Source organism: Drosophila sechellia, chromosome 3R, assembly GCF_004382195.2.
Source record: "Drosophila sechellia strain sech25 chromosome 3R, ASM438219v1, whole genome shotgun sequence".
Taxonomy (NCBI): domain Eukaryota; kingdom Metazoa; phylum Arthropoda; class Insecta; order Diptera; family Drosophilidae; genus Drosophila; species Drosophila sechellia.
The window spans coordinates 30,089,852-30,114,855 of record NC_045952.1 but is presented as its reverse complement, the minus strand read 5'-3'; the positions used below and the strand labels follow the sequence as shown (position 1 = coordinate 30,114,855).

Genomic DNA, 25,004 nt, shown 5'->3' with positions numbered 1-25,004 from the left:
GATAAATAGTTTCGATAACGATAACGGCACGGCGTTATCTATAAGATTTTGTTTATATCCGTAGAAAACAATATATAAATTAAACCAGCATGCGTGATGAGATTTTGGACCCCAGTAACCTGGTGAAGAACCGGGAGATACTCTACCGACTGATGATCAGCCAGCTGATGTACGATGGCCTGGAGAAGTTCGCCATGGAGCTGTCCATGCTGGTAAAGGCGGACCAGTGCGCTCCCAGTGAACGCCTGCTGCACGTCATGATTGCAGGGATGCAAACGTTGAGCGACAAGGACAAGACGATCTCGGATGACGTGCTGCCCGGCATAGACTTGGAATTCGAGCCGGAGGCTTCGGCCTTGGCCCCGGAACCACATTCCTACGAAACCGCGTATGTGACCTCGCACAAACAGGCCTGTCGCGCCGGCGCCTTCAGCTGCGATGGTTCCCTGGTGGCCACCGGGAGCGTGGATGCCAGCATCAAGATTCTGGACGTGGAGCGGATGCTGGCGAAGTCTGCGCCCGAAGATATCGAGCCGGGCAGGGAACAACAAGGCCATCCAGTGATTCGCACGCTCTATGACCACACTGATGAAGTGTCCTACCTGGAGTTCCATCCCAAGGAGCACATCCTGGCCTCCGCCTCGCGCGATGGCACTGTTAAGTTGTTTGACATTGCCAAGCCCTCGGTAAAGAAGGCCCACAAGGTATTCACCGACTGCGAGCCGGTGCTGTGCCTGTCTTTTCACCCTACTGGTGACTATGTAGCCATCGGAACGGAACACAACGTGTTGCGGGTCTACGATGTGGCCACCACCCAATGCTTTGTGAGTGCCATTCCCTCGCAGCAGCACAAGGCTGGAGTTACTTGCGTGAAATATTCGCCCACGGGGAAACTCTACGCCACAGGCAGCTATGATGGAGACATCAAAATATGGGATGGAATCAGCGGGCGGTGCATCAACACCATTGCCGAGGCGCATGGCGGAGCGGCAATATGCTCACTGGAGTTCACACGGAATGGGAAGGTAAGGGGACATTATAGGCAGTGGCTGCGAAAGATTTTAACTTATTCATTTTAGTACCTCCTATCTTCTGGTATGGATTCACTGGTTTATCTGTGGGAGCTGTGTACCAGTCGTCCCATTCAGACGTACACGGGCGCTGGAACCACCGGCAAGCAGGAGCACCAGACAGAGGCTGTATTCAACCACACAGAGGATTACGTGCTCTTTCCCGACGAGGCCACCACTTCGCTCTGCTCGTGGAACTCCCGTAATGGCTGCCGTCTGACCCTTAACTCGCTTGGACACAACGGACCTGTGCGCTATATCACGCATTCGCCCAATGGTCCTGCTTTCCTCACCTGCTCCGACGACTTTCGTGCTCGTTTCTGGTACCGAAGGGCAAATAATCAGTAAACGGATGAAGCTTCACAAATCGAATAAAACTTTAAGGAATAAAATATCAATTATTGTGATTGACATTCGTGGTCTCGATTTGTGATTTCATCAGAGTTAATGAAATATGTTTCCAACACTTTTAGAAATAATTAATCAGTAAAATTTTCTTTATTAAAAACTCGTTTGTGGTTTTTCCATGAATAGTTATCCTAAAATCGCAACTATAATTTCTAGTGATTGAGCGCATAAGCTTAAGTCGTATTTGTTGGGTTAAGTAAAACTGTAAAAATCATAATACATAATACCAGATTGGGATTCCGTATAAATATCAGTTGTTTCTTCACTGGAAGTCCGTTTTGTTGTACGCTGGAACATTGATCCAATGCCCTATGACTACACCTAGATCCTAGTTAAGTGGCCTTAGTAGTTAATTAAGTTTACAATATTTCGTGGGGCCGCAGAACCGCGTTGTCGGGTTCCTCGGAGGCCACCAACTCGTTTTGAAGATTGCACAATTAGCCAATACATTTGATTCCAACTTGTTGCCAAGGAAATGAACAAAATTATACTACGGACTTTGAGTATTAAACAAAATATAGCTATGTACAACAAAAAATAAAAAACAAAGGTCTATATAAAAAGGTTTAACAAAATCACAAAGAGAAATGAAAAGTTCTAAAGTTGCTTGCCTTACGGATCGTGTGCGGATCCAGTAAGCGGCCAGTCGAATTGTTTATAATTAAAGCCGAAAGTCATTAAAGTTCACTGAACTGCTCAATTGCGTTGCTCAATTGGGCAAAACTTATGTCCTAGGTAAATTAAACACTAGTTTTGCTTAAAAAAGGCGTTCTGGACGGAGCAAGTGCTAGAATTAATATTGCTTACGGGTTTACATTAACTAAAAATCGTTTTGAGTCTGGTGTGTTGCGTTTGAGTGCCACGATTGCTTATGTTGCTATGAAGTATCCTACAGTTCAGAGCTAGCTGCTTAAGGTAAACGTTGCTGTGCGTTCGTAGTCCTTCCGTAACTCTGGTCCTTCCAAGTCTTTACGTTGCGGTTTGTGCGGTGGAGGCCAAAGCCAAGGACTTGCCCTCCGCCACAGCGCAGGAGGCGGGCGGGGTGGGCGAGGGCGACGGCGAGATCTGTATCTCATCCTTGATGATTACATCTTGTTGGAGGCTCAGCATGGCGGCTGCAGCTGCTGCTGGGTTGGAGGCGTCATAGCCACCATCGCTCAGTTCCGCCTCCTGTTCCGCATCCTGGTCTTCCGCATGCTCCATCTTCACGTCGGGCAGGATAAGCGAACTGTCTCGGCTGTCGAAGGAGGCGTTTTGCTGCTCCAGTTGCTCGGCCAACTGGCGCTGGTAATGATCTTGCTGTTGCTGGTAGATCGTAGCATGCATATCCCCTGCAGCCGCTGCACTGATCAAGTATTTCAGGGGGCTGAAGGCGCCAATGTCCTTCGGCGGCGTGAAGTTCTCGTGTGTCATCTTGAGGTGGTTCTTCATTTTATCTGGTCGCGAGAACTCTTTGGAGCACACGGGACAGGGGAACACCTTGCGATGCTTGCCCTCGTGGTAGAGAAAGGCGTGACGCTGGAAGCTATACTTGTTCTTAAATGTCTTCTGCATGTTCTCCTTGGCGCACTCGGTACAGCGGTAGACGCCCTCCACGACACTCGCGTACCGGAAGAGATCCAGCCCGCGCACGGACATCTCTGTAAGGTGTTCCGCTTGATCATCCAGCGTCGACTGGGCCTTGCGTCGAACTCTCCGCCGTTGAATCGGACGCTTGGCGCCTTTCTTTCCACTTCTAGGTGCGGGTGGTGGCGCCGTTGCTGTCTCCAGAGCAGGCGAACCTTCCTGCGCAGGTGTGGCTTCCCCCTCGTTGCCCTGGTAACCAGGCAAACCAGCGTTCTCATCGGCCAGCGTGACCATTTCATGATCGGGCTCATCGCTTTTATCCTGCTGATCATTAAGTGACAGCAGCTCCAGGTCGTCATCCATAAACTGGCCAGCACTCGAGGGAGACTCCTGCTGCTGCTGTTGGTAGTAATCGGTGGTGTTGAGCATGGAGTTGTTTGCGGCCATGTGAAGCAGAAGCTGGTGGTGCAGGTTCCCAGTGCTGGCCACCTGAGCGGCCTGCTGCTCGGCGGCATTTGCCAGCGAGTGCAGACCCATGCAGGCGTTGACCTCGTCCTGGTTTTTCTTCGGCATCTCCTTGGACTGTTCCTCGACATTATGGGCGGCATTGGGGGTCACTGCCCCCGTGATCCTGGTGGCGGGCGGCACCTCAGGATCCTTGGCGCCACCCCGCAGCTGCTGCTTGAGCAGAGAGTTGCTGTTATTGCCTACCGTTGCCTGCCGCATCTTCGGCTTGGATTTCGTGGGCGTCTGGGGAGATCCTTGCTGCGTGGGCGTCGTGGTGCTAATGGCGCGTATCTTCAGGCCCAAAATAGTAGGCAGGTGAACCGGGGCGGAGTCCCTTTCATCGCTGATCTCCAGCAGGGAAATCGGTTCCGAAGGACCAGTACTGCCGCCGCCTGGAGCCGTAGCTGAGATTGTCGTCGAAGAGGAGCCGAAGAGCCGCTGGGAGAGCTCTGGAGTGGCCTTAGTAGGAGTAGCTGCAATTAGAGATATTTAAAATATGAGTTAATATTTCCGGACCCATTAAAGGCACTTTAAATAGCATAGTTCCTTGCCTGGAATGTGCCCAATCCCAAACAAATGAATTAAAACAATCAATTTTGCGTTTCAGAACTGATTTTGTTTTGAGTGTTTTTTGCATTGTGTATTTTATTTTTCTTCTGTTGGTCAGTTTTAAACGATAATATAAAGGATCTGCTTGATTAATATTGCGTGTGATTCACTATTTAGTAATTATGTTTAACGTATCGTATGATATATCGTAGTGTTTCGTAATTAGCTAATTTAAACGGAAACCATGTTACCAACAATTTCCAGACAATTTTCTCATTTTCACATGGAAGTTTGCCTTGCATTACGATTCTTATCTTTCATTTTCTTTGGGCATCAAAGCATGACTCTATATATGTAGCTATATTCCTCGTTCAGGTTTCGAGTTTGGACATTTTTGTTTGAAAGCGAGAAAATTGCTGAAGGTTTATAGTTGTTGAATGCAAAAATATATGTAAATGTATTCATATAAAAAAGTGGACTAAAAATAAAGTAAAATATAGTACAAACAAACACATACAAATGAATATGCATGGCCTGTCCGATTGATTGTTTAAAATTAACGCCAAAAGAGAAGTTTGGAAGATTGGATCGATTGGGTGGAAATATATATTTGCGATATTGGTTAGTCTGTGTTTGGGAGACGGCGGCTTACTAACTAAATTGCACTAGCTACCACTAAATAAAGAATTAAAAACAAAATTATTTAATAAGTTAGCGTACGCAGCTTGTTTATTATTTGATTGCGCTTAATTTTGTTTCAATTGGTTTTCTGAACCTTTTCTTGCAGTTTTAATTTTCTGAATGTTTCTCGTGTCTCTTAGTTCTCGAATTGCAACAAATTTGAACGTTTTACTTGACTGAGGAATTACGTGTTGTCTACTTTTCAAGTTCTTTATTTTGTTTGGAGATCGTTTCGCATTAACAACAATATTTTGCAATTTTACACTCTGTTTTTTATGGTCTGCTGCGACTGCTCTGTTGTTACTGTTGGATTTCAACTGCATTTTGTTTTGCTTTTGCTTTTGCTTTTGCTTTTGTTTTTGATTTTCATTTTCTTTGGCGATAATTTAAGCCTCCGATATACAACATAAATCGTTTGATAGATAAATTAGGTTTACTTTATGCTCATTAATATTAGCGTTATATCATTACAACTATGGTTGCTGTTACTATCTGTAGTTACACTTTATCGACGATCCCGACGAAACATTTTCAATCTTTCGCCGGGTCTCGGATGTTACGGGGAACGGTGTGGGTGACCGGGTTGGTTTTTGAGGGTGTGGACGTGCTGGGTGTGCGGGGTGCGGTGCTGGCGGCCCAACGACCTTGACCCAGACCCGGGTTTAACTTTCAACTAGCTTCATTTGAAGGCAACAAGGTAGATCTGCGCTCCCTCTCGCAAGATTAACATTACATTGATTCTCCTGCTTCTGTTTTCAGATTTCGGCTTGTAATAATCGTATAGAATTAACATTAGCATATCGAACATAGTGATATTGATAAATTAATTAATAGAACTACAGCTAGACATACCATTCAATGTTTATATATATTATTTATATCATTATGTATAACATATCCGCGTGTATATATAGTTTAATTATCTAAAAGTGCAGGTTTAGTTTCGGTTTTTAGTGTAACTCTTGCCCGGATACACTTCGCATATAAGGCCGCTCTGGTGTCCAATAAAAGGCAACCCCTTGTAGATGGGTTTGTAAAGTGTCAGCCAAAGCAACTACTTGATTTTCGGTCTTTGACTACGCGCTAATAAAAAACGATCGACAAGCTGTCGGCGATCGGGGATAAATAATAATCGTAAATCTTAAGGGTAGTTGCTAGGATTAGATTAGCATTCCGTTCTGATCGGGTCTTTAAAAAGGGGTTTAGAAAATAGGTGTAATTGTAACTGAAAATTGAAATTGCACAACATAAAAACGTCTGCTGGCTTCGAGATTTCTGCAGCTCCATCGAAGCCAAGTAAAAAACTAAAAACAAAATCAACAAAAAATTTACTTTAACTCCCCTCCCCAACAACAACTAAATCCCGAAGAGCGCCTGGCGCTGCAACATGCTTCCTCCAATCGTTAGCCGGTGCCTCAACCTTCACTATTTCTTTGAGTGTGTGCTTTTTGGGCTTGGTGTGAGGTGCCCAGAGATTACTGCGCCGCAGCTGCTGGTGCTGGCGGTGCGGAGGTCGTCAACGGACCCAGGGATCCGCTGGACGAGGACGTCGACGACGAGGAGGAGGTGGATAGCGCATTGCTGGTGGCTGGCAGCGACTGATTTGAGTTCTGACCACTCAGATCCGGCGGCGGAGGCGTCGAGGCTCCCGAAACTCCCAGTGGTTGGCCTGCTAGATTCGCTGCCGCGACTGTGGCCAACGCCGTCGAGGGATTTTCGATCTTGTGGATGATTTTCACATGCGCCGTCATGTTGTCCTTGCGCGTAAACTCTTTGAAGCAGAAGGGACAGGGGTACACTTTCACATTACGCTTGTGGGAGGTAACATAGTGCCGGCAGAAGTTGCTGATGTGCGTGTAGACGCGGGAGCAGACCTTGCAGCGGTACGTATGCTCGCCCTCTTTGGTGCAGTAGTCCCTCACTGAGCCCTCCGCCTCGCCCTCGCCCACGTTGCTGCTAAGATTCAGCTTGGTCTTGACAGAGGGAGTTCCCAATCCGGCACTCAGGTTTGGCGTGCTTCCGCTCAGACCAGCGGTCTTCAACTTAAATCCGTCGTTGCTGTTGTAAATGTCGAGGTATTCCTGGCTGCTAAAGACAGCCGGCTTTACTTCGCCATTCTGTTTGGCCACTTTGGGCCGCTTCTGGACGCGCGGCTTGACCGAGGCCGTGGAAAAGGAGCCCGCAGGCGAGACCAATGGCGTGGAGGCGGCGTTGACCTTGCCAATGGGCGTTAGTTTGGGTATGCTGACCATGCTTTTCACCTGCGCTCCACCAGCCGCCATTCCGATAATATTAAGCTTAAGTCCGCTGCCCGCCGCCGCTGCTGCTGTATCCACCTGGTGTTTTCTCTGGGCAGCGATGAGGAAGGCTTGTTGGCGCGCCTGCTCGTTGAGGTGACTGCCATCCGAGTGGTCCTGCGTGGGTGAGCTGTTGTCGTGGAGCGGGTTGTACTTGAACTCTACGGGCTCGTCATATTCGTCCAGCATAAGTTGAGGTTCCATATATGATGTGTCCAGACCTTCGCCATCGCTGTCGTTTCCGTCTAAAAATTGTAGAAATATAGGTTAACTCTGTGCTTTCACTGGCCAATACTACTTTTATACGCCACAATTATCTGCAAGTTTTCCATCTTATTACTTCAAAGTTTTAAGTATTGCAAAAGAATTAGTATTATATTTGAGACCAATATGAATTAAATATTCATTTGGTAATGCAAATCTCTTTTAATGTCATTGAATCTGCACTCATAAATAAGTTTACAAATATTTGGCGAATAAGTATAGTATAGTATGATGTGATATGGGTGTAGATTTGTGTGTGCAGAATGTATGCGAGAGAAAGGCAAAACACATGGCGCGAGCGAGTGAGAGAAAGAGTTTCAAATCGGATCGGAAAAGCTATAGGGATTTCAAGCCATTTTCAACGCGTTGCGAGTTCGAAAGTATATATATATATATATTTTTTTTTTTTTTTGCTGTTTTCATTGACAGTTTTCAGTTGATCATTTTCCTGTTGTTGTTTGTTAATTTTTGCATTGCTTCGAGGAGATGATCGGAAATGGACAACAGGTATCAGCATTTCGTTGTGAGTGATGGTCATGAGAGGTGGCGAATTTGTTTCAGTTTCTGGAGTTCTCTTGCTACTTTTGACTTTTGGAGGCGCGGTAAATTTGGACAATTTTTTAGCTACATGTTTCTTGATCATTCTTATCACGTCGGCCATGAATCCCTGTGAGCTCAACCCGATTCTCAACTTCACAATAATCTCTTCGTCAGCTGGTGGATTTGCATTTCTTGGGCATCAACTGCATTAGCTGGTTGTTGGGGACACTCACCTGCCGACGGACGGAAGATGCCTCGAACGTTGCGAATTCACTTAACAATTTTCGTATTACTTTCGCACATTTTCTTTAACATTTACATTTTCACTAAGCGGGGGAGAAACCGACGCGAGTTTTTGCTATTAGATTTCTACTACTTGAAATGCGTAAAATCCCTTTTAGCTTTTCCGATATTCGCAGATGAGATTGGTCGAATGTGGTTATGTGACTTCAGCCTGGCTCTGTATTGGATTCAGTTGGATTTCGGTATATGTCTTTGCAGGGTGCACATGAGAGTCGACTTAATAATGGTTGATGGTGCATTGTCTTAGGACTAGGCAAATGATCTTAGAACTAGGTAATGCCTCGCGCTGTCTATGCGGGAATGTATTGGTAAAGAGGACTCACCGGAAGTGCTGTTGTCTTCATGATGGCTCACCACGCGGTGATCCTTGGAGTTCTTTGATCGTTTCGAGGGCAGAGAATCGCGACTTTCCTGCGGGTGGGAATTAAGGAAAATGAATTAGTTACAATAAATATTTGTTGCAAACGCTTTGAACTCCGAAATGTAATTGCAGTGCATTGCTGCTTCTTTTTCCACCACCTCTTAGAAAATTATTACCAGACTTACATTTAGATCATCCGTGTGTCCTGCGTTCGGCTGATTGTCGTCGGAGCCATCGTCATTGCCGGAGTAGGACTCGTTGCACATTTTGCCGTTGCCCAGGTCGGAAGAGTCGTTCATCATGTTCTCGCGATCAAAGTCGTCGTAGTCATTCCCCGTGCCATTCGAGCTGCCAGATAGCTTCCGGGGTCTGCCCCTCTTTCGCTTAGGCATCAGGGCCGAGCTGAGCAGCGATGGCTGCACCGGCAGGGTAGGCGTGTTTCCGGCATTGGCGGCACTGGCCAGCAGACCGCCGGCCTGCGAGCGATTCCGCTGGGGCACCAAATACGGTTGGATGCGCTGCAGCTGGGGTGGAGTGGCTGTGCTCTCAGAGCCCGCTGCGCCCGCTCCGGCAGCTGCTGATGGCGGCGAGGGCTTGTCGTCGTTGACCTCGGTGAGGCCCTTGATGCGCAGGCTCTCGGCCACGCGCAGGAATGCAGTGAGTCGCTCCTGGTCCACTGAGACCTCGCCCCTGTACATAAAGTCTAGCAACGACTTCATGTCCGAGTAGGGCACATCCTTAAGTATGACAATCGGATGCTTTTCCGGATGACTTACAAAGAGGGTATTGAAGTAGGGACTGCAGGCGGATAGCACCATCTGTGAAGAATCAATAAGCTCAGTTAAAGTGACGAAATGTAATTTAAAAAAAAGTTCTTATCTTCAAAGCTTACATTGCTTTGGAAAATTAAGATTCTTTTTTATTTGAAATTAAATTAAATTGTTATGATAATTGATATTTTTATTTTTATTGGGCACTATTAATTAGACAGCCTCAACCACCCACCTTGTGTGCCTTCAAGTGTTGCCCCTCGACGGCCAGCGTCACATCTGTGAAGGTTTCTGCGTGCAACAGCTGGTCGAAGACGGACAGAAGGTTGCTCTGATGGTTGTTCCACCGCAGGCAGAAGCGTTGAGATGCCATCTTCATTGGTAGGCTGTGCTTGCGTCACTAAGCGATGTGCGAGTGAGTGTGCGATCGCGATCTATGTCCTCATGCAAGTTGGGCAGTTTGTGTGCCGTGCGTGCATCAAAGGTCCTTTCGTTGTCCTGGGCTTGGATTCTTACTCCTTTGGGCCTGACAGCTGCTAAAGCATATATTCCAAGGCGTGCTGCAATCAAGGGAAATCGAAAGGTTAAGTTTATGCCTTTAAGTATTAAACAGTGTTCCTATTTTTTTTTTTTTCGAGGGCAACATTAGAATATAACTAAACTGTGGTTTGAAATCAAGGGGCCTAAACTTATTATCCAAGTCAAAGAAATTCTTGGCCTCAGCATGATATGTTATCTACCCAAGCTCCACTGTACTATCGCTTTTTTCCAACGCAAACCGCAGAGTCCTGCAGCGGGAAAGAGCTCTGCTGGCGCGCTGTCGACTTTCAATTGAGTTTAATTTAAAAGTCGACCCCAAAGGGTCAGAGACGAGCACATTATGCAGGCCCCGATGAGGAAAAGTAAATGAGGAAATTTCAAATGTGTTTCAAATGGGGAGACAGGCAAAAGAAACAACGACAAAGCCACGCACACGCACTGCAACGGCTGTGTGCGTACATGCATGAATGTGTGCATGTGTGGGAAAGAGAGCCCGCGACTGGAATGACAGCAACAGCGTGAATGACTTGGAAACTTGCCAAAGGGTGTGGAATTAGGAGAGCAACAAATGGAATGGACGAGGCTGACTGGAAAACTTTACAGGCCTGCCAACTGGAAACTGGAGCGATCACGACGCAAACACACACACACGCACAAGCCTTAATTCCATCAGAGGAAAGTCACGGAATGGAATATTCGTGGCGCTTTTTTCGTGTCCCCGTTATCTCACTTTCGGCCATCGCAATTCCAACAAAAAATCCTTGTCTTGAAACCACGCTTCCTCTTGCTTCCTCCAATTGCTAAATATTTGCCGCAGCCGCTCTTATCTTATCGCCACGGCAGTTTCAGTTGCTTTGTACACTTAATTGAAAATCATTCCCACTCGCCCACGAAATTCCCATGTCGTCTTCCTGGCACACATACACATGCATGTGGTTTCTTTAGATTGCTTTATGTTTTCCACGCTTCTATTTTGCTGTCTATGCTTTGCACTCTTCGTTTGTTTGCATTTGTTATTGTTTTTATGCACTTGTTCAAATCAATTGAGAAACCATGCGATGTGGGGAGAGAGAGGGAGAGATCAGCACGCACACAAACACACACTGGCACCGCCAAACAGTTACTAGAAAAGCTTAGCGGGAAAAGCTTTTTTCGCCTGCGCGATCGCACTAATATGTAAGTGTATTTCTCACTTATGTCTGGCTTTTAAATGGAATTGTATTGTTTTTCTGCCACTATTTGTTGAGTTTTTTTTATTATTTCGATTACCGTTGTGTGTGAAATAAAGTAAGAGCGAGTGCAGGAGAGAGGATCAATTCCAGTTGACACGTCCTCACTCGAGAAAGACTGGCGAGAGACTGAATAAGTCAAAGTCCTCGACGCAGGAAGCCGACTGCTCTGCCGACATCCGCTGCTCACTCACACCCCCTCCCCAGGCGCACACATACACGCACGCACACTGCGCCTGATAAGAGCGGATGTTTTAGGGGTGGGCGGTTGCCTGCGGAGAGGAGATCACTTTACAGGGGACACGGACACATACGCTCTGCTTTACACCCCCTTTGGGTACGTGTACGCCTTTAAAAGGAGACGGAGATACTGAGCGCGCGAGAAAGGGCGGTTTCTTCGGTTGGGGGGATTATATCGCAGATATGGCATGTACAAGGTCCTAAATTACTATACAGCCTTCCATTTTCGCTCCTCGTCACTGTTTTGTATACGATTACATATTTGTACGTAATGTATTTTAAGTTCGAATTTATGATCTTCAGAAACTATCACTATATGTATCCATATGTATGTTAAATAAACATTATAAGCACCTTATTCAGTTTGTATTAGAAGTTTAAACTTATTCGTTGGAAACACCAATAGTTTCTCCACTCGTTCATTACATTTAAAGGGTTACTAGTGCACTGCCCGCAGTTGTTAAACCGAAATTACTATTCGCTATTTCGCCTGCTTCCTTTACACTTTTTTCATTTAATTTTAACTTGTGGAAATTTTCACAACTCGGCGCGAGAGCAAGAAACATATATGTAGAGAGGGGGCGCGCGTGAGCGGAAGAAACTCTCTTTCTGGCAGCGGCGCGTCGTCGGCAATATTTCGTCCGTCTTGCTTGACACCAATACACTGAGTGAGCGGCGATCCTCTGGCTATCCGATCGGCAACTGGGCTCCAAGTTCCCGAGCGCCAAGGCAGCGCAGTCGGCGCGCTGCCAACGCTGCTTCTTCTACTTCGTGCACACACAACTCGGCAAATCCTCCTCTCTCGAAAGGAACGCTCTTGCTCACACACACACGCACACAAACAGGCAATAGGGCTGCGGTTCGTGGAGACTTTTCGCTTGGTCCCCGAGTCTCCAAAAGTGAGAGAGACCGAACGTTAGAGCGAGAGAGCTGCTGTTGCTCTCTTGCTTGCGCCTTTGACTTTTTGAATTTTTAATTTCCAGCAAAACGGGGTTAAAAAGAAAAACACGCTGGAAAAAAGCTAGGAAGGCACCGACAACAACAACAGCAGCAACGTTTCGGGTGTGCAACAGTTGATGATTAGTTGTATCCCCCGCATTTTCCCGCCGCTGTAGAAGTGCATTGTAGGTTTTGTTGTTGTAAGGGCAACATTCTGGGCTGGGCTCTTTATTGAAACCATTTGGGGTTGGGCTGCAGCTTTGCTGGGGTTTTCCGGGCCTCTGAAATATCGGAAAGCATGTGGAAAAGCGAGAGCCAGTAAAGAAGGCGTGGTGGGATGTACAGTGGATACTCAAATAAATTGACTGAAGCTGAAATTTAAAATTTTATTTTCACAACATAAATCGAAGTAACAAAGTTTGGCTCAAAAAGGCACTTCACAAAAAATATGACGAGGATCATAAAAATAACTAATTATTTACAACAACTGCATGGCTTTGTGCGCTGGCTGGTTGGCAGGAGCGTTTTTCAGATGTTTTTTTAGGCGAGGGATTACGTAAGCGGGCTGTAAATTCTACAAGTGGATTGACTCAACAGCCATTGGGGATCGGATCCTAAGCAACGAGCTTTGAGCACAGTTCCCTCGCTCTTTTATAATTTGTTCGTGTGTTTTTATCCTACACACCTTGGTGGGTATTTTGTTGCTGTTGTTGTTGTTGTTGTCTATTATTAACTGGCTGAAGGCGTAACGGCAGCAACAACAACACACCATCCCCACCCCTTAGCCCCTTGCAACGGAAACGATCGTTTCGCCTAATAGGCTCTCACACACACAGATGCACGCACACACAACGATAGAGCTCCCCAACCCAGGTGAAATAGCAACAAATGCACACACACTCGCACACACAGGCTAGACAACTACAACAACAATAAGGTAGTCACTGAATCGTAAATTCCTGTTGCTGTTTCTCAGTCGACGTCGCTGCCGCTGTTGTTGTTTGCCTTGCCCTATTGCGTGTTGTTGGTGGTGTTTTTTATTTCATTTTTTCAGACTGTGTAGTTTTTTCTACTTTTGAGTGGCTTTTGTGGAGCTTTGCCTGGGACTGGAACTCTGACTCCGACTCTCGGGTCTATGGGTCCATTGTATGGGCATGGCTGCACGGTGAGAAATAGGATCATAGGCCATTAGGGCGGAGTTTTACATACATACGTACATATGTATGTAGTTACTTTTCGAACTCGCATCCCATCAGATCACATCAGCTTAGAATATATGCAGTATATGACTGATCAGATCATCTAGGACAATACAACTTCCCATAACTATATTGAAATCATACCTATGTACATATATGTATGTACGTATGCGATCTGATTGATCCTCAACTCGCACCTTTTCCCCCGTGCAGTGGTGTTGTGCCTTTTGCAATTGTTGTTGCCGTTCTACTTAGTCGCTGGTCTAATACGTACATATAAACCGCTCTATCTACGCTTCATGACTTCCTCTCCCCACTCCCCAAAAAGGGGGTTGGGCGGGGGAGTTGTCAGCGGGGAATGCTCTCCTGGTTGAATTTTATCAGCGTAAAGCTACAACAATAAGTTCCGTGGGGCGGTAGATGCATGTGTGTGTGTGCGAGAGCGGAGGTTGGAAGTATAATCGGTGACAGGGCTCACAAATGAACGGTGCTTCCTCTTCTTCTCCCACAGACCACGATGATGATGTTGAAATTTCAAATTCGGCTGGGAGTGAAAACGGAATTTGTACATTGCACGGAGGAAGACCCGTTTGAAATGTGGCAGTGAGGATGGGCAATTATAACGAATGAGTTTCCCAATGTGGGATTTTCACAGCCAGTGAGAAATGGAAATCTTGTGACTCGCAGGTCCCACGACAGCTAGCTGTACTCCTTTTCTATATAATTTTCTTCCTTGGAAGGTCCTTGGTCCTTGGATAACAATTAAAAGCCTTTTCTTGATTACCGAACTCCCCGGCTAATCTGGAGATTAAAATAATAGAAATTAATATCTTTTGACACCCGATCTTTATACGCGACCATCATGATGAGTCTTTCCGCCGCACAAGGTGATTGTCTATCTCTCAATGAACCTGTTTATTTATGGGCGTTATAGACCCTTTGGGCACCGGAGGTTGCCAATTGTTACCCAATATCTTCGGCCTAAAGTGGGTTTCTGGCTCTAGTTGTCTTGAATGCTGTTGTTGTGGTTGAAGTCTCGTCTGGCGGGGGACAAACTATACTATATATCCACTACCCAAGCGAGTGTGTGTGTGTGTGCGTGACACTTGGCACATGTGGCCCACACACAATCGCAATAGTCGCCCCCGCAACACATCGAACTATGTGAAAATCCAGCTAACTGAGCCGCCGAGTCAACCGAAAACCACCAGAGCCTGTGATAACTACATGCGTGCGTGAACCCGCTCCCCCACCCCCTACCCCTCACCCTACCCCAGCCTCACCCAACAAAGTGCGTGAGATCGAGGGGAATGAAAGACCGAAGGGGCTTTTGGTTTTTTTTTTTTTGGTTTCCTCTAGCGATATTTGTGCCGTGTAAACACCAAAAGCCACTGAGTTGGCCAAGAGAGAGAAAAAGAGGCACATTAGCTCTCCTAACGTTGAAGCGTGTGGGTAGTGGTGCCAGCGTATCTGTGTTGATGACTGACTAACTGAGTAACTGCTGCTAGCTGCTGGCTATGTGGCCGGATTCTGGTGTTCCGACGACACCAGCGGCGGAACAGGTATCGCAGGTTGGCACCAAACACATGTGCCGACTGCCAGTTTCCCTAACGCCTTCCCAACAACCCTCCCGCCTCCCAACCCCTCCTTCTGCACAGAGAACAATTGCGTCCTAGGGCACCAGTTCCTTAAAACTTAATTTAAGTATAAAATATATGTATAATGCTATTTTATTCACGGTCAAATGGGTCAACTTTTTAAACATATCCTTGTAATGCATGGACGATTGTTACTCTGATTTTTTCTAGTGTACGATTCTTCTAATGACCCCCCTCCCCCTCTTCAACGCTCCTCCTTGGCTTACAAATTGTCGCCGCTGGAAGCTCGGCTCTTTGTACTTTGGTTACATTCATAACTCTCCTGCTCCCTTGCTCCCCGCTCTTTGCTCTTCGGTCTTCGGTCTTTGCGCACCGTCTTCGTTCTTCCCAGCGATTCTCCCCGCTTCGTTTTCTAGCGACGACGCTTGGCTGTCATAAAGTCCCGTTGTTGTTTTTGTAGCTCCGGCGGTTTCTAGCGCTTTCTGCGCCTTTGTTCGCCAAGTGTAAAATTCCTTTGCACGTAGGCACCCAAAAGAAAAAGCTTGGCTTAAAGCGTAACGAAAACAGAAACGGAAAAAATGAAAACGCAAACTGGAAAAAGGTTAGCAGCCAAGCACGTAAGCCCCGAAGAGAAGGGGCTTTCGAGGGGCCGTTGTCAATGCCACACCAACACTCGCATCGTAGGACTCTGGGTTTTGGACCAAGTCAACCCCCCTCCCCCCATCGGTTTCAAAATTGTCATTCAAGTGTAACGAAGGCTTGTACAAGCATACATACGAGAATGTAAATATGTGTGCGTATAATTTCATTAATAGAGAAATTTAATAATAGACACGCCATGGAGGAATCCCCGCGAAGCACCATGGAGATCATTCGAGATTTTTTATCGCCATTTGTGACAACCTAGGAAGTGCAGTCGGCAACGGGTTAACAAATTGGTTCTCATTTAAAGTTAAAGATACTTTTTAGCAGCTCTTTAACCGTTGAAATATGTGTAATATAAATACTATCAAATAATATCTATAACAACATGGAGAGAATGATTGTCAATTCATTATATATTGATTGTTTGTTCCACTGTTTGTTATCTGCATCAAAGTATCTATAAATCGATAGCTACGTAAACTTATTTATTGACATTTCGAAAATACATTTGTTTAGTTTAATGTATTTCTTTAAAACCTGATTTTAGCCGGCGTTTTTGAATTTTATGGGTTGTCTTAAAATCAGGTAATTAAGAAAAGTTTCACTTTACCATTTAATAGAGCTTTTAATACGGGATAATATAATATTATGTCAATTTAAACAGGAGTCAGTATTGGTCTCATAATGGTAACAACATATTTTATGAAGAAAATTTAATATAATTATGGTAAGAAAATTAGAACCGAAAGTCTGTTTGTCCCATTGTGCGTGTAATAGCAAAAACAACAGCATGTCCCCAAAGATACACAACCACATGTCTGTAACACATCCGATATGTGTGTATATCCGCACTGGTTCCAATCATATAAGGCAAACATTTGCGGAGGAGTGAACGCCAACGAAAACAACAAAGAACCGCTCTGCTCTTCGGCTAGTCAACTATGAAATGAGTTTGTGGATACGGGGTGCAGGAGGAGGGGCAGCGGCAGGGAAGGGATGGGGCTGGCTTTGGGGGAGGACGGGGAAAACTAGTTGCCCTCGGTTGGGTGAGCTCACCCCGTCGATCGGCGGGATGTGGAAGCTGGAAAACTGCGACTTCCAATGACTGATTTGTGGGCATCGTCAGAGGGATATTGATTTATTTCAGAAATGGAAAAAGTTACTGGTTTTTTATCCAAAAATGTATTATGTATCTATGTACATATGTATAAGTTACTCCACGAGATCAGCTCGGCATGTAGCTAGGGATTATTTCAGTGTCTTATTTTCTCCGTACTCAATATTTGCCTCTCCGTACATAATTTTTTCTTTTCCAAAAGCCTAACCACCAATGGGGGACTCAAAAACTAGTCGACTTGTTTGGGCCGTTGATTACCACATCGTTTTCGGCTATCATTTGTCAGGCAAAAAATGCAGTCACTCACAGCAGCGCCATAGAAGGGCGTCTCTCCTCGACGATCTTGCAACACTCCACCGCCGCGACTGCCCCTTGAAGAGCCCCCAGCCCCTCACCCAGAGCCCCTGGCTGTCAGCATTATTGATCTATGCCTGCGTTTTTGTTGCTGCGACCGCTTCACGCCTCGACCCACACAGTCATTTGCCCTCGCGTTCGCAGAGCTTTTTATGGCGGTGTCCTTAATTTAGACATTCGAAATGCGGGTCACCGCCGGACGGGGAAAGTTCCGCAGCTCAGCACTCGCACTGACACACTTGGTTGGCCACTTTGGACGATCCACCAGCGCTCTCCACATGGCCACCGCACAACCACCAGAAACCCTCAAAAGTCGCTGATAATTGCGAAATCTTAACAGTGTTGAAGGCGTTATTCTGAAACTCAAAGCAGCACTCAAAAGCACTCGAGTGTTGGGAGGAGGACTATGAGTACGTAAAGGAATCCAGTGTTAGTATGTATAAATTTGGGGAACGGAGGGATATGCGATTAAGGTCCAAGAACGGGCTCGTTCCCGAATTCCTGCGATTTCCCCCGATTCTGGAGAATGTGAGTTCATGCGTGCTTTGCTCATGTATGTTTGTAGTTCTCTTAACCGCGTTTCGCTGATAAGACGGACGAAGGAAGTACCTCACCGATAGCAATGTGTACACATGCATGTACTTTGGTCGTTGGGACACGCCTGATAAAGGCACCAGCTCCAGAGGCCTTGCCACCCATGATTCATGCCCGATTGCCCTTTTCTAGGAGACGCCAGAATTTCGGACCCATGGCTGACGAGAAAGCTTTCTTCGCTGTGCTGCGATAACAGCGGAGAAAGAGAATCGAAATTAGAATGCCGGCATTCTTCGAAAGCAACGAATCATCAGGCCCATGTGTTTGTTTTGGGCTTTCTCCGCAGGGAAAACTACTGTGAACTTAAATCAGATGCCTCCTTCGGTCTCGCATCGAAACTCTTCTTTTTGGTTGATTTACACCCCAAATATTGGTGGCATGTTGCGTTCTTCCTGCCGTCGTTAGTCGTTATTTGAAACTAGAAAACTCGCTGCGGATATTTATAAACGACCCAATTGTGGGATCCAGCCAGCGATCCTCTGACGAAACTTTTGAAAAACAGCTGCACCCGGCCATGCGGCGATATCCCCTCAAAGGGGGGGGATCGAATCGAAAAGCTATATGGGGCACTCGAATGAGGGACCGAAAGAGGGAATCCCGAGGATCGTACGTTTGCAGTCGCCTTGATCGGCTGGGCAAAAAAGCAACAAACAAAGGAACCGACGGCCAAAGGCCCCAGAAATACGTAAGTGGGGGAGTCATCGGGACTATGACCATTACTTTTAGGATGTGGGATAACACACTTTGGTTTGGTTATATGTAAATTACATATTAAGGTAAATGTTCACATTACCAAGTTTTTTTTAAAGCGACCACTGTTTAAAGCAACAATCTCCTGTAAGTTATAAGATTTATATAGACTGTGGTGTACCCTTGACGTCGCTGTTTAGGGTGCCCATATCCCCTTCCTAGGATGTTGACTAAGGGGTATGCCCAGAAAAAGCACGCAGTGTGCTGCTTTCTCCTCGTGCGTTTCGTGGGCCTCTGCCACAAGGCGCAGTCGCGGTCGGCGTCGCCATATATTTCACTTTTTAATTTCTTAAATTTTTTTGAAGGCGTTCTCCTTGCTCTCCTGCCGTGTGTGCGTCCGTTTTGTGGTACGGTATGTGTGCGAGTGTCATCCCCAAGTCTCCACTTCCACTTCCTCCTGCGCCTCCTACCTCCTCCCACCACCCACCACCCATCACCCCACACACCGCTGCGCACTCAATTAAGCTTATCGCGCACTGTCCGCCCGTGTGCGTGAGTATCTGTGTGTGCTTTTTATCTGTGTGTGCCTTGTATCTGTGACGTTTTGTGGGGATATCTGCGTGCTGCTTGCTTTTTAGAGGTGACTTTCCTCGTCTGCGCTCCTTGGAGGCTACGAGGAAAACATCTCTGCTCGCTTCTCGCTTTCTGTCTTCCCCGTTCGTCTGTTCCTCTCCTCCTTCTCCGCCTACCACCCACACCACACCCCACCTCACCCCCATTCCCTCGCCCTGGGAAGCGTGCTGCTGGTGTCGTGTGCAAATGGCCCCAACAGCGGCGGCCGCAATCGAAAAATCCTCTTTGAGAGGATTAAAATATACACACAGCTTTTTTCTTATTGTCATGTGCTCTTTGCTTCCCTGCGAGCGGTACAGTGGGGCACATGCGATGATTTTGGATACAAGGATTTTTGAGGGGGCATAATAGTTATGATAAATCTCAGTACTTCTTGGACGCTTATATGTAATCTTATCGTTCTACGCTCAACATGGAATTTCAACGAAATTTCTGTAAGGACTGTCAGGAATATATATCTTTTCTGCGCTACAACTATTGGGACTGATTGTAATTCCAATTATGAAAACAAACAGGCTAATGTAGAATTCAAGCACAGCTCCACTGTGCCCGCCTTGTATCCCCAACCTCCGGTTGTCCCACAAACGGACAAACGGAACGGACAACGTCCCCTGGCAAAGCTTAAGGGTAGCAGAGGCGTCGGCAGCGCTGCTTTCAATTACATTTCATTTGCATTTCGTAGTGTGCTGTCTACCTCTGTGTGTTTATTTCTTTTCGCTGATGTTGCCTTTTTCCGCACAAACACAGCGGCGTACTATAAGTTCGCAGCCTTAAGTCGAATGCCTGGCTATCCGCTCTCCTTTTTGAAATTCGCTTTTGTGGCTGCCATTCGTTGAAGAATGCAAAATAGGAAACGGCTGGCAGATGAATACATCCACCGCCGATTGTGTGGGTGAGTGATTTTTCAGTTCTTCAGTTTTTCAGGCACCACAGGGCGTATACTTGACGCGGACATTGAGCTGCGCCGGCAGCGGCGTCGACGTCGTTAATTGAATTAAAGTGCATGCGTATGTATGCTTGTAAGGCCTGCAAAAGGCTTAAAACGGTAAAAAAAAATATTTAATTTCAGCCAGCAGGCGGAAATTGTGAACTAAGCCTAACTACGTGTTTGGGGTCGGGAAATTATCAGAAATCCTTTAGGGTTGTCACACTACTCCGTAAATGTATTTTGTTGATCTTCAAATAAAATTAGGTTTTATTTGGTAATTGTTCTTTTTTACTTGTAAAATAAAATGCATGTAAGTAAATTTGTATGATCTTTGGGCAACGGTAACTATATCCGGAGTCCAAAGGGTTACCACTACTGCCTTCTGGTTTCCGTCTTTTGCTTAGCTTTTTTTGGCCCATTCTCTTTTCGCGAAGATTTCTGCCTGAGTTACAAAACATATTTTGGTCACTGACCTTTTCTGTTTCTTGTATTTTTCGTTGATTCCTCATTTTTTTGCTGACTTTTGAGCGGTTTTTGTTTGTGTTCCACTTTTGAATTTAGGTTTTTGCAGTAGTCGGAGTTTTTGTGCAGATTGCTAATTAAAAAAGGAGATATATGGGGTACACGCGCGACTTGTATGCTATCAGGATGGGCAATCGGGGCAGCAGAACCCCGAAAGCGAAATACCTGGCGTTCTCCGCGAAGGTGATTCAAATCAGAAATGCATTCAACAAAGATTTCATTTGCCCGTAATGCCACAAGCCCCAGAATATGAAAAGGAGTATCGTATGGATCAAAAGATATAACACATGAATATACACGGGGAAGCAGCGCACAACAGACATTTATTTAGCATGGCAGCTGGCACTTGCGAATGAAATAAATAAATATAAAATCATTTTAAATAACAATAATCAAGGAATGTATTGTGCAAATTTGTTGAATACGAAAAAGGGGCAGGAAATCGGCGCATGATGGCAGATACATTTAAGTAGAATTTGTGAAGGAGTCACGTGCACTAAACCAATGCACCGGAAAAATTTCCTGCAATATTGTAATTATTATTTGTTAAATATGGCAACTATGATTACTATATTTTCACTTTAGCAGTTAAAGACAAGAGGCGCCTTCAACATGTTTTGCCCTGTGTATTTAAGCGAGAGTGAGAGAAGAATAGATAAGAGAGTTCTGCCTTTTCCTTTCCCCCGCTAATATTGCGTATACGCCGCTTGGACTTTTACTGTTTCGACTTTTTATGGGTTTCTACCAGCGCCAACAACAATGCATATGCTTAGATCGCGTTTGCGTTGTTAGTCATGTCATCCTCTTTCTCTTTTCCCTCTTTCATTGCTACTTTAACCGTTTCGATCGCCGGCTAAACAACAGTTATAATTCGAGCATAATTTTCAGTGAGCGCAAGGTGTTCACAAGTGTGTTTGTGTGTGTGGGCAAACAAACAGAAAAGCTTTCGCGGAGAGCGGGAAATATATAGTAAAGAGCGCCATAGTGCTGCTCTTGTCGTTTCATTAACAAAACAACCGCAAAATTTATGTGTGATCTGAGACTGGGCATTCGTTTCCTTTTCGCCCCAATACAAAATAATAATTCATGATTTTTGTTGTTGCTGCCACTGTGTGAAGTGGGTTAGCGAATTAAAAACAACGACAGAAGTAACAAATAAACATAACATACAAAGACAAATGCTGATCGGAGACGGAGATTGGGTTTTTTGGGCTGTGATCTTGATTTGCATAATTGAATTTGTGGCTTGGCGTGGCGCACAGGTGCAAGTGCAGAGTTGCCCCTTGGGCAGGGTTGTCAGGTTCAGAATAGTAATCAACGTATAGAGTTGTAGCTCAGTTTAGTTAATGGGATTAAATAAACATTAAGTCGAGTTACACAATCAATAATACATTGAGTCCAAATAATTTGTGCAGTGCAAACATGTTGCGTACATGGATCACTCATTCACACATTCACTCCATTGGTTCATTCAGAAAATCACTGAGGCCACCGCAAGTGTTGCAGCCACTGGAAGCCACCAGAAGGCACTGGAACTGGAAGAGTGATCAAAAGGGGTGCGCCGGGCGAATGACGACTGGATGTGGAAGTGGTGGATAAAAAAGGAAATGGGCAACTGCAAATGACAGAGATCACTGAAGCACGACCGACAAATAAGCGGCGGACGAATCTATGTATCTGATATCTAGTGTGGCGGCATTACTCCCCATGTGCCGTATACGGCTTGTGTGCATTTGTATCTGTGGCTGTACCACTATCTGTACAAGTTGGATACAAAAGCGTCTTTCCAATAGGCGTAGACTCTGCGTGTGTTGGTGCATGTACTGAGCGTGTGAGCGGGAGATTGTTAGAAGAAAATGTATCTGCTAGGCTTTTAAGACTCTACTAGAATTCCAAAACGACACTTTGGCAATTTGTCAGGCTTTTATCGCTATAATTCTATAATCCAAAAACTATTGGTTGCCGATTTAGTCATCAATTGTTTTTGACTCCTGCGATGACCCATTTTAAGTTATTAGATTATTATTATTTATTAGTTAGAAAGAAAAATCACCATGGACTCCAGAAACAAATGCCAGTTTAAAGAACTTTTGAATCTTAATCATTAAAATCCTCATCTGTGATTCAAGAGAAGTCTTAAAAAGGTAATAAGAATACTTAAACTTGTAGTTTTTTTTTGAACACTTGATGCTGTGACCTTTTTCGAACACTATTTCGTGGATAATCTCACCACTTACCAATTTTACAAAGATTCTTGGTAATCCGTTTTGCGGTTTCTTCGGCGGAAGAAGGCTTGCAACACTCGAGAGCACTTGTTGTTGTTTCTGTTTCTTCTGTTGTTGTTGGTTACACGTAATTGGCAACCGAGACGAACACGGAGCCGAAAGCGGGTTGCGAAAAGGCAAAAGGCAAAGAAATCAGCTGAGGAAACGCCGCGCACGAACCTCCAATCAGAACTGAAACGGCAGGGATGTCGACGTCGACGCAGAAGCCATTTTACCGCATTTGTTGTCCCTGAGCTGAGCCCCAAAAACGAGAGAGACAGAGAGAGAGAGAGGCAGAACGAGCGCCACAGAGAGCCCCTAAGGTGGATACACAAAGCCGAGCCGAAGCCTTACCGAAAGCTTTGATCACACGGCACGAACTGAGCTGGGAATAGCATGGAATATGGGAGTATGGGAATTGGTAGTGGTAGTGGGCGGTATTTGTAGTGCTCCCGTTTCGCATTGTTCTCCCACTCGCAGGGCACTAAATACGCAAGTGGATGTGGACGGATGAGCGGACGAAATGGAATGGCAAGAATCGAGCGTTTGAATGGCTCCAAATGGTTAAGAGAGCAGCGCAGCCGCTGCCGGCAGCGAGAGCGAGGGAGAGCGCAGCCCCAACTTGACATTTCCATTTCGCCGCTGCGTTGGCGCTCTGCCCTTATGCTCTCTCTTCTCGCGCTCTCCCGCTGATAAGCTGGTGTTGAAATCAAGTCTCCTGCGCTCTCGCTCTCTCTCACCGCCGTGACCTGCTGCTGCACCTCTGCGCCCACCGCCCCTTCGCTTCTCTGCTGCATCAGCGTATTACGAAATATGACAACAATGCAGTTTGGTCGTCCTCGTTTTCATTCTGCCGACACAGCGGCTGCTTCTTCTTCAGTCCCATCTTCAGCTCTCTGCCTGTGCCTGCTCAGCATAAATGCCATCTCTCCGCTCTCTTTGGGAAAACCGCAGTGTGAGAGGGAGGGAGAAAGAGAGAGTGGGTGGCTAGTGTTTGTTTGTTATTTTCTCCGCGCTGCACTTGCAAATTGATTGTATTTTAATGAAGTTCTGGTGCCCGCTAAAAATAGTCAACTCTCTATTGAGAGGGGCGGATCGGCCGAGGGGCGTGTTGCGGGAATTTCTATCTGGGCGCATTCCAAGTGCAGCAATATATCGGCAGTAACTAATTCCAAATGCCAGCTATTACGAAAAACTGGTTTGATCGGAAAAGCGTGCCGACTCTCTCGACTCTCTTATTCGCTCAACCTCCCACCGACAGCCCCGCCCCCCAGCGCCTCTTTCGAAAACGCTCGCGCACACTTCTAACTGAAACCGAAATGATTCGATGTTTTCCCCGCTGCACCGACTTTAAGTTGAATAATTGTTGCTGGGGTTGGCCTGCACTGAGAGAATTGTTTGCAATGCAATTGGCAATTCGCTGTTTTCTTTACGGTTTGGAAAATATCACTCTTTAGTACGGTAAAATGCAAAACTAAATTAACCCTTTAAGTAATATAAACCTTATACACTAGTGTTGCTGTGCACCATGGCACACGTAGCCCACTGGTCGGTCAACTGCCTGACGGGTCTTGGAGCGTGTCGCTTTTTGGGTAACCCCCGGGAGGGGGCGTTACCTGATCCGATCCCAAAGGGGGCTGGTCGTTATTAGGGCCCATTTGAAGGATCATTAGGCATGCACGGGAAAGACCGTCAATCAATGCGTGTTCTTGGGAAACGGCAACAGTTCCCCGCATCTAAGATTATATTTCTGGCATAGATATGGGAGTTTTGTGACTTTGGCACCGCTGATAGTGGAAAAGGATTGAGGGACCAGACTTGGGCGACAGATAAGACATGTCTAGGAAGGCCGTTATCTCTCTCTTTATGCGCTGATAATGGAAGCCTTAATCGCCTTTTTAAGTACAATCGGTTAGTTGGGTTTGGTTTTAAACATATGTACGTGATGGGACCCTCTGTTATGAAAGCGTGTAATATGGGGAGACCTTTGAGCAAGTGGTGAAAATTGGCTTGCATAACCCGCCATACCCTCCATTGATCTTTCCTTGCACACCTTTTTATTGTTTCGCAAGCTTACATTAGCTTGGAAACTAATTTCGATGGAGCCCACAGACAATTACGTTCGTTCTCGGCATGAATCACCGCTGAAGTGATTCAGCAGGGCGCTCCAAATGCATCCCTCGGTTGCCTAGGGCC

At 45.9% G+C, this 25,004-nt stretch overlaps 2 protein-coding genes across 5 annotated transcripts; one reads left to right on the top strand and one right to left on the bottom strand.

The window, feature by feature from the left end:
* The first annotated feature begins 1 nt into the window (after position 1).
* Positions 2 to 1,726, top strand: LOC6619515 (cleavage stimulation factor subunit 1). The gene is made up of 2 exons (XM_002043694.2): positions 2 to 1,025; positions 1,080 to 1,726. Exons 1-2 carry the CDS (start codon positions 90 to 92, stop codon positions 1,416 to 1,418), a joined length of 1,275 nt encoding a protein of 424 aa, XP_002043730.1. The 5' UTR covers positions 2 to 89; the 3' UTR covers positions 1,419 to 1,726.
* LOC6619513 (protein tramtrack, beta isoform) lies at positions 1,550 to 23,313 on the bottom strand. Of its 4 annotated transcripts, none has more exons than XM_032722840.1 (5): positions 22,782 to 23,313; positions 9,552 to 9,876; positions 8,732 to 9,364; positions 8,509 to 8,596; positions 1,550 to 4,024 (listed from the first exon to the last, which is right to left on the bottom strand). In XM_032722840.1, the coding sequence occupies exons 2-5, from the start codon at positions 9,693 to 9,695 to the stop codon at positions 2,448 to 2,450; spliced, it is 2,442 nt and encodes an 813-aa protein (XP_032578731.1). In that variant the 5' UTR covers positions 9,696 to 9,876; positions 22,782 to 23,313; the 3' UTR covers positions 1,550 to 2,447. The 4 variants fall into 4 exon arrangements, with proteins under 4 accessions (XP_032578731.1, XP_032578730.1, XP_032578732.1 ...); XM_032722839.1 differs by lacking the exon at positions 22,782 to 23,313 and adding an exon at positions 11,680 to 12,009; XM_032722841.1 differs by lacking the exon at positions 22,782 to 23,313 and adding an exon at positions 11,126 to 11,630.
* Between the last annotated feature and the right edge of the window lie 1,691 nt (positions 23,314 to 25,004).